The 12636-nt window shown below is 44.3% G+C and overlaps 2 protein-coding genes across 5 annotated transcripts in view; both read right to left on the reverse strand.

Moving 5' to 3' along the window:
* The window catches only part of nr2f5 (nuclear receptor subfamily 2, group F, member 5), a 49481-nt gene extending 37201 nt beyond the window's left edge, over nucleotides 1-12280 (reverse strand). Inside the window, exons 1-2 of the mRNA XM_077575792.1 lie at nucleotides 12221-12280; nucleotides 707-872 (exon numbers count right to left, since the gene is read on the reverse strand). Of these exons, the coding sequence (XP_077431918.1) occupies nucleotides 707-806 (100 nt within the window). The 5' untranslated portion in view covers nucleotides 807-872; nucleotides 12221-12280. The remainder of the gene's footprint in view (nucleotides 1-706; nucleotides 873-12220) is intronic.
* On the reverse strand, nucleotides 10570-12363 carry bola1 (bolA family member 1). 4 transcript variants are annotated; one of them, XM_077575796.1, is made up of 2 exons: nucleotides 12221-12363; nucleotides 10570-11140 (listed from the first exon to the last, which is right to left on the reverse strand). In XM_077575796.1, the coding sequence occupies exon 2, from the start codon at nucleotides 11114-11116 to the stop codon at nucleotides 10679-10681; it is 438 nt and encodes a 145-aa protein (XP_077431922.1). In that variant the 5' UTR covers nucleotides 11117-11140; nucleotides 12221-12363; the 3' UTR covers nucleotides 10570-10678. The 4 variants fall into 4 exon arrangements, with proteins under 4 accessions (XP_077431922.1, XP_077431920.1, XP_077431923.1 ...); XM_077575794.1 differs by having other exon boundaries at nucleotides 10570-11206; nucleotides 12221-12344; XM_077575797.1 differs by lacking the exon at nucleotides 12221-12363 and adding an exon at nucleotides 12019-12212.
* Nucleotides 12364-12636: the final 273 nt, after the last annotated feature.

A 12636-nucleotide genomic window follows, 5' to 3' on the forward strand; every position in this document is an offset into this window, starting at 1 on the left:
TTCGTCAGGTTGATTTTTATGAAGGATGAAAATATGTCAACTCAAGTAACTCAAGTGTGTAAAAACATCAAAATGTTTAATACAGAAGCGATATTTTAAGTTGTACGCTAATAAAAAGATTGCATTAAATCAACCTTATCTATCAAATATTGTGTTCAATATTTTCCACATTTAACATATTTCCTTATACCATTTTTGGGGTTTCATTTGCTTGTTTTCAAAGACGTGCAATATTTTTTTCATTTTCTAAAGAACACTTTTTTAATCTTTTTCATTTCTGATGACAATTGTTATCCTAAATGATTTCCACTTTAGCCGCGGCCACGCGGTTAATAGCGTCCGCCGCCACAACGGGGACCCGCTTCAAGACCATCGCCCCGTGCACCCCCCTGGACCCGGTAAGAAAACGATTCCCTCAACCGCCCCCCCCAAACGCTCCAGTGGGGGCCACGAACGTCGAACATCTCATTTGATCATCGTCGCGAGGCTACCCAAAAAAACGCATGATTACGAGCTCAACTGCTTTCAACGGCATCTTATTTTGGAACAACAGCAAAAAGGACATTTTTCAAACTCAATTCCATGTCAAGTCGCCGCCGCAGATCACAAAATGTCCTCCGTGTACAAAAGAGCCTGGCCAGGAAAAGCTCTTTGTGTTCTTGTGTAATTGTTGTGAGTTGTTGCAAAGCGCAAAGTCGTCACTTACTCCACTCTGAGGAAGACGAGGATGAGGAAGAGCAGCAGCTTTGCAGGTTGCAGGTTCGCCAGGTGCAGGCCACGCGACACCTTTTCGTCACCGCAACCATCTGGTCTTGTGTCAGACGGCCAGTTGTGATGATGATGATGATGATGATGATGATGAAGACGACGACCTGTCCAAGAGAATGACGGACGCGGGTGTGAGCCACTCAAGCGTCAACAATCAAACCCGCTGACTCACTTTGTGAAACGTTTCTCCCACAGCATCAAACATTTCAAGTTATGATGTCATCAATTCCACATTTTAGGATTATTTTTACTAGAGTTGGGCAATGTATCGAAAAAGTATCGATATCGCAAAGACATGCAATAAGTTTCATATGGAATTAATTGCATGCTTTGATGACTTAAATGTGCATCACCAACCAATCGTTAAAACTTGATCTCGGCTAATTACAATTCATTAAGTAATAATTCATTGAGCTTGTTTACGTGAAAACAAATGTCATTCTTTCATTAGACAATAAAAATGTTAAATATTGCAATATCGATTTTGCAATATTCAACAACTATAATGCATATCGAATGTTTTGCCCAAATTTTTGACATTATAAAGCGATGAATTTCACATTTTAATAAGTTGAATGTTTTAAACATGATACGTTTCATATAATAATGTGATACATTTCATGTTATAATGTGATCAGCTTTACATTTGAATGTCATGTTTGACATTATAAAATGATAAATACATTTTCAAAGTTTCATTTACTAACGTGATAAGTTTCACACGATAACCTGATACGTTTTACATTACAACATTTTAATGTCATGCGTTTGCTTGCTTATTGATTCCTTTTCTTCTTTTTTTTACCACCACAAGAAGTCGTCATGATTGGAACGTCTGTCGCGAGACCTTCCGTACTTCGCCTAATGACATCCTCGCTGCTTTTGTTTTTTCCAAAGGAACTGCTCGTTATATAAATGTGTGTGCGCAGATGCAAAAACACACGTCCCATCTCAGGAGATTTGGATTAAAGCAAAATAAAGAGAGGGATTGAAGCGCACCCTGGCAACGGATGTCCCAGAATTCAATAAAAAGCAACAATCATCGTCGTTTTGTGGGCGGATTAAATCTCGAGCTGTGTGTTTTTGAAAGTTGGGGGTGGATTGGGAATGGGGGGGGGGGCAACAGATGTGCCAGACAGATGTGGACGCACGCACGGAGGTTGGTATTATGGGAGCTCGTCTAAGTGGCTTTCTGCGAGATGACCAAGTAGGTCAAGAGACTCAAGGCGAAAGTGACGGCGCGCACAAAGCGGGCGAGGGGAAGGTCAAGCGTGAAGCGCTCGCGACCGCCGACACACACACACAGCCGTCATACAGACCCCCCCCCTCCCCCCTCCCCCAAAGGGATGTGGACACGCAGTGAGGCATGCGTGAGTGTCGAGGTGGAGTGAAGGATACAAACACAGACAGTTGTTGGGCAAAACGCCGGCAAAACACAATCCAAAAGCGTTTGCGGTTCCGCCGCTAGATTGACGTTGATTGCGTGCACGCAAGCCAGCTCGGCCCTTTTCAAGTCATCTCACTTTACAGGCAAGTCCCGTCTCGCACCTTCAGTGGAGAAACACGTTGTGCCGGCAACACTGCGCAATTAACAACAAGAAGAAGAGGCAAAGAAGGTGCCCAACTAAGGCGCCCACATGTGCTGCTGCACCATCTAGAAGTACCACAACTTCCGGCTCATTTCTATTTGACGACTACGCGTTGAACATTATATTATATTATATCTACTTTTTATTTTTATTGTATTAACTCTTTTACTGCCAAAGACGTTAAATGACGTTCTGCAAAAACCTACGGAGGAGCGCCAAAGACGTTAAAAGACGTCCACCCATTTTTTTTTTTTTGAAACGGGTGCAGGGAAGCCTTGTGGAGCTGTGCTGAAAGTTTCAAGCAGGTCTAGTGAGCCTAATGACTATTTTTGGCCCCTAGGGGGCAGCGATGACTCTCTTTTGACAAGATCGGGTGGGCGTCAGCAGAAGACGTGAGGCGGGGCTAGAGTGTTGAGGGGACAATGGCTGAAGAAGCCATAATGGCGGTTGCAAGCAGCTCACGCTAGAGCCGTTTTTTTTCGACGAAAAGCATCGACCAACGATAAAGAGCACATTGATGACGATGATCATCATCGATGATGATGATGGTGACTCCGAGGTTGACGGCGAAGTTGGAAGCGCTGACGCGGCGGCTATGACGACGTCATAAAAGGTTCACGGGCTAGCGATGCTAACACCGTAAAACGCGGAGCACAACCGAGCACGCTCAGGCGTACGTTCGATCGGACGACGGAGAGTGCCCCGAGTCCAATGCATATTCATCGGAGGAAGTGTGTACAGTCTGCTACTTGCTTTATTTCCCCCGGAAAAAAAGGCCGTCAAGAAAGTGTAACGTCTGCACACGAAACGGACAATGAAAGTGAAAGTAATCTGTTGTGCGAATCCTGCTCCCTCTCCTTGCACGCAGGAGAGCGTTACAAAAAGAAAAACTGTATTTGAAACATCCACATAATTGTAAGTAGTACCACAGTTGCACACATTTGTAAATAGTTTGTGAAATTGTTTTGTCAAATTGTTACACTGTTGAATGGAAATAAACGTATTTTGCAATCAAAAAACACGTTTTCATTGTTGGTGAAAGCGTTTTACAGAAGTAAAGCACTATTTAGGTGTTTGTGGCATCATTCATGGACAAAAAGAAGTGTACAATTCACTAGAGTGCATGAAATAACATCGTTTCACAAAAAGCTCTTTTTCTCCGCTTTTTGTTTCAAAACAGAGAATTTCGGTGAAACTAACCATTTTCTATTGTTGCTGAAGAACGGAATAAAGTAGAAACAAACTTTTTTTTTCTGATGACAGATGAGAGTCCAATCTTTCATTTGGTAGTATGTGTGTTTCCATGGTCCAAACACAACATTTTCTGTGGACCTTGAAAGATCAGTCAAAATGCTTAAATCGGCTGGCACTGGCGACGTCCCGTTTCTGAAAACGTCTGGCAGGCAAAGAGTTAAGTGTGTGCTTCACAGTTAACTTCAATTGCTGCCATCTAGTGGTGAATGGTGATATACAACTTCAAAACTACTGTCGACACCTGCATACTGTCGGATTTATTTTGAATTTTTTCCGATTTGTCAGCGATTTTGTTTAAAATGGGTTGTAAATGTCTCTTAAATGGTCAAGCGTGAAGATTTCCTGAAGCAGCGAAGGATGACGACGAGTTGAGAGCCATTTTGTCCACAGATGAGCACAGACAAAAGCGAGGGAAAAGGAGGAGGACGGCGCCATGTTTGGTAAACAGCGAGAAAGGAAGAAGACACTGGAGAGGAAGTGGAAATGCAACTGGAGGAGTTTGTGTCAAGCACCTCAAGAGAGGAAGGAAGAACACAACAAGCCACGAAGGGTCGAGGCAACATTTGACAGATGGTTTGCTCGGGTTTCCAAAAACATAATCATGAACAAAAATGATAAAATCAAGCTATACGGTCGGCACTTTCTGTGGGCGTAAAACACAGGATTGAAGAGCAAAAATGTCAATGAGCTAAAATGTTCAATCTTCTTTTCGTGTCAAACTAAACCCACGGGCCCCCATCTAGTGCTTCACAGTGGAATTACATCCAAAATATCGTAAACAGGAGGCTGAAGAAAACAAGGAGGTAGTAGGAACTCGACAAACAATACTCGCGCAGATCCAACGTGGCCAAACGTAGTTCTTGTTGGTGTGGTCACAAAGTGTTACCGCGCCTTGTGGAACGCCACCACCGCAGCAAACACTAAAAAGTGTGCCCGTGAAGATCCGAGTGTCACAACTGGAACGCTCCCTCACTCCTAGTTGACCCGGCATTTCCCACCCGTGACCCCCACCTTTTATTTGAGGCCTCGTAACTTTCACAACGAAGGCCTCTTTCTCTTATTTGGGACGCCTTCCTCCCCCGGAGAAGAAAATATGCTAATAAAACAAACGGGAAGCGCTCATTTCTTTGTGTGTGTGCGCGCGCATTTTAAGTTCAGAAAGCGGCTAAAAGAAACAAGGTCAGCCAAGACAAAGGGGCTCCGAGACCCCCAGGGTCAAAGCTTCTAGTGTCCGCCGTCGTCACCCGGCTTGTGTAGGATGATAATGGTGGCGTTAGGTGCAAATATTTCCCCGCGCTGCTGACATGTGAAAAATACATCACGTTTTTGTGCGGGCGGGGAATCCTACGGGGCACATCTGGAAGAGGAGAGATTAACCCCGGGTTTGAGGGGCCTGCCGTACGCTTGACCCTCCTCACCCCAAACTAAACGGCGTGCGGCTTATTAGAAGGGTCTGAAAGACGTCCCAGAGAGGAAGAATCGGAGAATTTATCGGCTTAGAGGACAAAGACAGACAATAGAGACAAAAAGCGGCCGACTTGTCGAGGCTGAGATGTTTGATCCGCGAAAATGTCCGAGCCTTTCTGTGACTCTTCCGGTCTCTCGGCTGCAATCTGATGACGACGATGTATAAAATACGAACCTTCGTACTGCCCGGCGACCGTTCAGTGTCGTTTTGGTGTCATGATGTCAAAATGCCAACAGCGAGATGAAGACCATCAAAGAAAATGTGTCGGTCCATTAAAGGCTTAAACACAGGTTGGGAATTTTTTACCGTTCAGCTCCTTGTTAGAGAAAAGCAAGTTGGGTAAAAATGCAATCCATAGTTCACTAACAGAACAAAACAAATACAAAATAAATGATAATCCTTCATTTCTGTCCAACAAGTAAGACACCAAACGGATGTCAAGGAGCGCAAAAACGTCAAAAGGGCTTCAAAGTGTCCGCTTTTGAGTTTGTCGAATTTGATCTGCCTTGACATGAAGGCTCCTCTGGTTTGTGTCCTGCGGGGCTCGAACCCAAAACTCCCATTTTTGGGGGAGGGGGGGGGTGCACGGCGATCACGGGATGGACGCCAACCCGAAACGTCAGCTGATTTATCACGAAGGTGGTCAGAGGTGCCGCATTCCTCTTTTGACAAAGGATCGGCACGTCTCAACCTTTGGGGGCGGTCCAAGTTGCTAACTGCGAGAACACAAACCCGCAGCGTGTGACGGTGGCCGAGAATGAAGCCGAGATGTCCAACAATTCAGCGTCTACATGTCAAATGTGTCTTTTTGTTGCTTTCCACACAATTGACGGATCACAAAATGTTATCGGAACGGTTCGTGACCTCATCTGGCGCGGCTCTTGATTGGTTTTGCTCGTGCCGTCTGTCAAAAAGAAACATTTGTTACTTTAGGTACCGTAACTGTGTGTCACAAACATTTGATAATGAATATGGTGTTCCGCAGGGAAGCCTTCTTGGTCCTGTTTGTTTTTCTTGACAAAAACAAAACAGCCACATGACAGCTCGTATGTCAAAAAACTCGTAAATCGGGTCTTTCAAGGCAGCAACGTAATCCCCAAAAATGTCCCACTAATGACATTTGGCATCAAATTCCACCAAAATCGGAGCCGCTGACTTCAAAATTTGGCTCCCCGATTATTACACAGTTTGACATTCAGGAGGCAATTAGGAGCGTCATTTTGCAGGCATCTTTGCGAGGCTCCGTGTGACTTGTGAGACGTTTTTTTGCAGGCGTGTTGGGCACACCTGGCAGACGAGTCCTAATGAAGACCCGATGGGGGTCCGGCTCTTCATTCCGCCTATAAAAATGCTCTGACCCCTTCCTCTTTCCTTGGGGGCCTCCCCGGCTGGTGTTCATCAAACGAGGTAACGTCCTGTCATGTGACCCCCCCTCACCACCACTCTCACCCCCGACCACCCAACCCACCTGTGTGGATTTGGCTCCTAATCCCTCTCCGTCCCCCTCCCCCAACCGCCTCCTCTCTTGGCTTTGAATACTTGGACTAGTGAGTGTAACTAATTCTCCCACACAAGGATATTGTCTTCTCTCCATCTCCGCTTTTGTCCTCCTTTCATTAGCCGAGGTGTGGGCTTAGATGGTGGGTGGGGTGTGGGTGTGGGTGTGTGGGGGGGGTGGGGTTGCTTTCCAATTAAAATACTATAATAGCCTATTAGCATCTGCCCAGTGTAACTCTGCCGGTTTAAAAGTGACGCAGCATTTGAGCCCAATGTTTGCGGTTCTGCTCAAGCAAAAGCACTCAAATGTGTTTAGCAGGCTTGTCTATACGTCCACACATGTCGTCCCGCCCCCCCCCGGGGACCACCAGACCGACTGTCCCCATTTGTTGCCCAAGACGTTACTCCTGGTTGTAAATCACTCTCCATGGCGGGAAGCGTCGCCTGCCCGAGCTCCCAGTCGCAGCCTGCCGCCGGGACGCCGGGACCACGCAGGCAAGGTGGCTTCCCAGCGACCCGGGTGCAACGTCCAGGATGACCGAGTCCGACCTGGGACCGCAGATCAACATGGGGTCAGGCCCCGCTGACATGTTTGACGGCGAGTGCGTCATATTTGCTGTACTCCAAATAAAAATGTAGTCAAGCTGCATTTATGTCTGGGATGCGTTCCCAACAAGCCCGTCACGGAAATCCATAAGACGATCCCCAAAGATTCCTCTTATTTTTGGTCAAGTTTTGAAAGACGAGATGCTCCGAAACCTCCAACGCCTCCAACCGATTTGAGCCCTTTACAGCTGCTCTCCCATCCAAGTAGCTACGAAAGCAGGCCTGATCCTGCTCGGCTTCCAACATGAGATCAGGAGGGCTGCCTTGAAAAAATACTTTCAACTTAAGACACTTTTGAAAGTATCCTTTAGTGCCTGTTGTCACTCTTGATCTATAAGGGGGGGAGGGAGTGAGACTATGAAATAAATTCCCTCTTTATAAATGAAAAGACATTTTTCTTGCCGGCACGGTCGTCCAAAGGAGTTTTTTCACTCCCAGTTGACGGTAAATCAAAAGCAAATGATAACATGAGCTCCTCAAATACCAAAATGTTCAACAATCCATATTTCATCGAACAAATCCACTAGCTTAATGCTAACAAATACTGCAAAATGCCATAGACAGGTTAACAACTTAGCATTGAAGTTATGATCAATTGAAATACTTCAAACGTCTTAAAAACACACATGGAGCAGCAACACATACAAGCAGGCAATACTCACAGGCATAGAACAATTCCATGAACTAATCTTTTGAACGGTTCTTTTGAACGAACTGATTCTGATGATTCAGTTCACTTAAAAGAACTGTCCTGCCCATCACTACTGCTGGGGACCTTCTCTGCCTCTTCTTCTTGCTGTTGCTTATGCTGCATGTTTGTTGTACTACACTGAAACTTGCCGGTACAGTTGACTTGAACGCCACCTTTTTTCAAGGTCTTGGGGCCAAACCTGACTATAAACAGCCAAAATACGATCATTGTTTTGTTTTGAATCTGAAAACCTTTTCCAGCACAGGAATTTTGGCAAACAACAGGATAGGTTCCCCAAAAATCCACAAATTCTGAACTGTGAATATGTGAGCATTTGCTGTCTACTCTAAAAACTAGCAAAAATAAATAAATATCAAATATCTGCGATACGGGCGGTGTGCAAATGATGAACGACGATATCCGGGGAAAAGAGACTTTCAAAAGATGATAACTTGGAAATGTTATTAAATGTGGTTTTGTTTTTTGTTCACATAAAAGAAGTCCGTTCCACATGTTGTGTTTGGTTTCCTTTCGGGATGAACAAGTACTGATACCAGCCTTAGTTTAAGGTATCGGTCCTTGCCACGTGGCCGTTTTACTATCAGGAACTAGAAATGAAACATTTGAAGAATAGAAAATGGCCATTATTTCATGCAATTGTTAGGAAAACTGCTATATTGAGATCGATTTTGTGATCAGTATTTGGTATCAGTGACTACTCATGAGTCCAGTACGCGTACTGGTATCGGTCTGGGGAAAGAAGAAGTGGTATCAAACATAAACATCGCTAGTTTCCGTACCCACTTGTGACTGCAACATGATTTCTGCTGAATCGTTCAGACGGCCAATGTGAAAGCAAGCATTTCTTTTTTTCAAAGAGCAACTTCTGGCAAAGGTATCCAAAAGGAGTGACGGTGGCGTCGGACTTCCAACCATCGTCTTCTTTTCATCAGCGCTAAATCGCACGACGGCGGGCGGCTGATGTCAAATTCCTGGCCCGCCAAATGACGAGCGAGCCTCACAATATCAAAGCAAAAAAGTCAAAGCACCTGAAAAATGTCTGCCAGTTTGCGACATTCCACCTCAGGCCGAGGGCTTGACCTCTCACGCCCGCCGCTGCGATTTTGTTTAAAGTGCGGCGCGTAAAACAGCTACAGACAAGCCTCGGCAACTCCAACCTTGTCATCGCACTTCGATGACGCCAACTTGACATCTTGCCGTCACGGCACCTGGAAGCCACGTCTGCATCTCCCGCCCGCCACAGGTGAGCAAAATGGTCAAGCTTGAAGTGCACAGAAACTTGGCTTACGAGACCAACGGAGGAACGTCAACAAGCGAAGTCCGGCTGGCCGGCTCGTTTGTCCGCAAGCGTCTGCGAACTCGTCGCAAGTGCGGTCATTTGAAATGTGTGTTTTATAGTGTAGACTGCCCCAAGTGGACAAAAACAACACCTTCACCTCGCATGCATAGAATGCATTTGCATTACACACAAAGCTTTTAAATATACACAATTAAAATAAATATATGGTCACTACTTCATACTACGGAAGAATATAGGAGAGACTTCTACATGAAAAATCGACCAAGTATTTATACTTTGTTACTTCCCACCACAGGACAAAAAACTAACAAAAAAACCTGTGATGATATTTGAAAAAGGCTTGAACTCAATTTGAATTCCTTCCTACTTATGGAGCCGGCACTGCACGAGGACGCGGCGAGCGTCATGAAATGTTTGCGACGACAGTTGCGAGCGAGTTTGACTTGCGTGATCGCAACACATTTGTCAAAATGATCAAATGTGGAATAAACACACTCCCCGCCTGTTCTCACGCACGGTGACGCCGTCGCTCGTCATGTGGGAAGCACATCATGACCTTTAATGTCACACACACACAAATCCAAGTACAGCACAGTTTGTACTTTAGTACGGCAGTTAATACAAATAAGCCAAAGCATAAATATTATGAAATGACCGTGCAATAAGACTATCAAAGTGATATATTACGCATGTATATATTTAATATTGATGTATGAAATGCTGCTTGCTATGGCTTCTCTTTCCGTTGGAATCATAATGATGAAGCCAACAGTCCATTTACATTTCAGCACATGCCGCCCTCGTGTGGTAATGCAGTGGTACTGACCTTATTGAACCCATTACAAATAAATGAAAATTTGAATTCCTTCTTCTCTGTTAGGGCTAAATAAAATGTAAAAATATTCAAATACAAATATATAATGAATACAAATATATAGTGCATACAAATACCGTAGCTTATATGATAACTGATTTTTTATGTTTTTTGTAAATATAAAATTTAAGTATGATGCAGTCCTACAACCACAATAATCGGTGATACTGTAGTTCACACAGTTGGGTCAAAAGATACCCAAATATGAATTTAAAAAAATGGACCGATCCACTCTAACTTTCTGGGTTGTTGTATACCGAATGAGCCCAATTTTGGACCCAAGTAAAGGATCTGACCAATATTTAGGAGTTGTTTTATGCTGAAAGATCCATTTCTTGACTCAAAGTTGGGTCAAATAGACCCAAGTAGAGGATCGGTTCTTTTTTTGTTTTACCCATAGCTGGGCTATTTTTGACCCAACTGTGTATTATTTAAGTTGACTTTTTTGACAGTTTCAATCAGAGTGTAAAAAGAAAAGAAAAGAGAGAGACAGTATTTTTGTGTGTTTACACATTTTTATTAGGCTCCAGTGCATGTATAAAGCCTGACAAATTCAAAGTGAAAGTCAACATATACGGTGTCCGAGATGTCCAGCAGAAAGTGTCCCCCGTTAACGTTCTGTCTTCAGTTTGTCCTCCACAGAGTGATCCCCTCGCGACCCCCCCAGGCAGGGGGGGCTCTCGGCCAGGTGGGGATCTGCACCCCACTGTTCAGGCGTCTTGGCCTGGATGGCCAGCGCGTGAACGCGAGTGCTCAGCTCCGCCTTCAGGGCCTCGTTGACCAGACGGTGGCGCTGTAGCAGCGACAGGCCCCGGAAGCGTTCGCTGACCACCAGCACGCGGAAGTGCGATTCCGAGCCGGGGGGCACGGCGTGCATGTGGCTTTCGTTGCGCACCTCCAGATGCTCCGGATGCAATGCGGCCGTCAGTTTGGCGGTGATGGCGCCCTCCACGGGCCGGCCGTGATCCATGCGGGAGGCAAAGCGGGCGGCGGGCCCGCAGCGGGCGAGAGGGGCGGACCGAGAGCAGCGGAGGATGGCGGGCAACATCCGACGATGTGTGCGGGAGACCACCTGATGATGGATGTGTAGTTCATACACATACTTCAGTGAACCCAAACGATGCGTACTGGGCTCCCTCTGGTGTTATGCAAAAGTATTAGTTGTATTGAACATTGAAGACCAACTCTTTGCATTTAATCGGTAAAAGCTGTTTGTTTGTTGCTGTTTTTTTTACATTTAGGTAGCTTTTCTTTTTTTCTTTATGTTGCCTTTTCATTAATTCCTCCCAATCACTTTTAACACCCCCCCCCCCAATTATTTAAATATAAATTTTACTCAAATGAAATAAAATGAGAAAAATATATTTAAAATCAAAACTAAAGTGGAGATTGCACAACAATAAAGTATAAATTATTAGTTTGTATAGTATGAATAGGTCAAATAAGATAATTAGCAAATAAAGTTGAAATATGGGAATAAAGTGGAAGTTTTCAAAGAAAAGCGATATTTTATAAGAACTCATAGATTCAATGTGAACTAAAAATAAAATCAATGAAAAGTAATTGTCACCTTGAGAATCCGAAATTGCCTCTATTGTCATTGTACACAATACAACGAAATTTGAGACTAAGTAAATTGATAATATTACGAAAATAAATTCATAATTTTTACACGAGAACATTTTCCGTGCCACAAGGATAATGACTTATTATAAAAATGTATATTTATATTTCAAAAGAATAATGTGGTGAAATTGCAGCAGTGAAATCATCGTTTTCTTCCTCCTTTTTGAAGACGCTGAAGACCAAATAATGGCAGGCCGCATGCATGCACCTGCGTCAAGAGGAGCTGCTGTCCTCAGACAGACGCTTGTGAAAATGTCACTCACACGTTAGCATTCTTCTCGAAACATGGACATAAACGCCCAAACTTTGTTTTGCGTAACTCACCTTAAGCGAGCTAATAGGCTAACCAATCGCTTGTTTGGCTAGCATTAGTACGAGCTGCAACCATTCTCATAAGCATCACACGTTTTTTGTTGTTCAACCATATTGCGCAATAAAGGTCCGCCGCATAATAAACGAAGCATAAAACCAATAATATCTATTAGAAGTGAATTTAAAGCTTGAAAAATGAACATCGTTACCTCACCTTGCTACTTGTGATGCCAAATCCGTCGCTCGCTTGACGTCATACGCAGAGCGGAAGTGATGTATTTGTAGTTTTTTGTTTTGTTTTGTTTTTTTGTCTGACGCTTCGAAAACACTTGTCCGAGGTTTGTAGGGTTACTGTGGTGTACCGGTAGACTAAAAAGCTCAAAATAGTCAAGATAATATATCAAACACAACATGAACTGAGGAGAAAAGACAAAGACGTTTTTTTGTTTTGTTTTTCCACTCACACAAACATGCACACAGACAAACATGGTCTCCCAGGCGGGGAAGCGAACCCACGCCAACCTGCATCGAAGGCAAAAGACGGACATGTTCATTGCATCATTGCTTCCTCCTCGGTGACGTAAGAACCGTGCCGGATGTGTCGACTCGGGGAGGACTTGTAGTTTTATG

This window comes from Vanacampus margaritifer, chromosome 9 (genome assembly GCF_051991255.1).
Source record: "Vanacampus margaritifer isolate UIUO_Vmar chromosome 9, RoL_Vmar_1.0, whole genome shotgun sequence".
In the NCBI taxonomy this organism is placed as follows: domain Eukaryota; kingdom Metazoa; phylum Chordata; class Actinopteri; order Syngnathiformes; family Syngnathidae; genus Vanacampus; species Vanacampus margaritifer.

Excerpts from the sequence above, each read along its gene's own strand:
- bola1 (XM_077575796.1), bottom strand. The coding sequence starts at position 11,116 with ATGTTGCCCGCCATCCTCCGCTGCTCTCGGTCCGCCCCTCTCGCCCGC.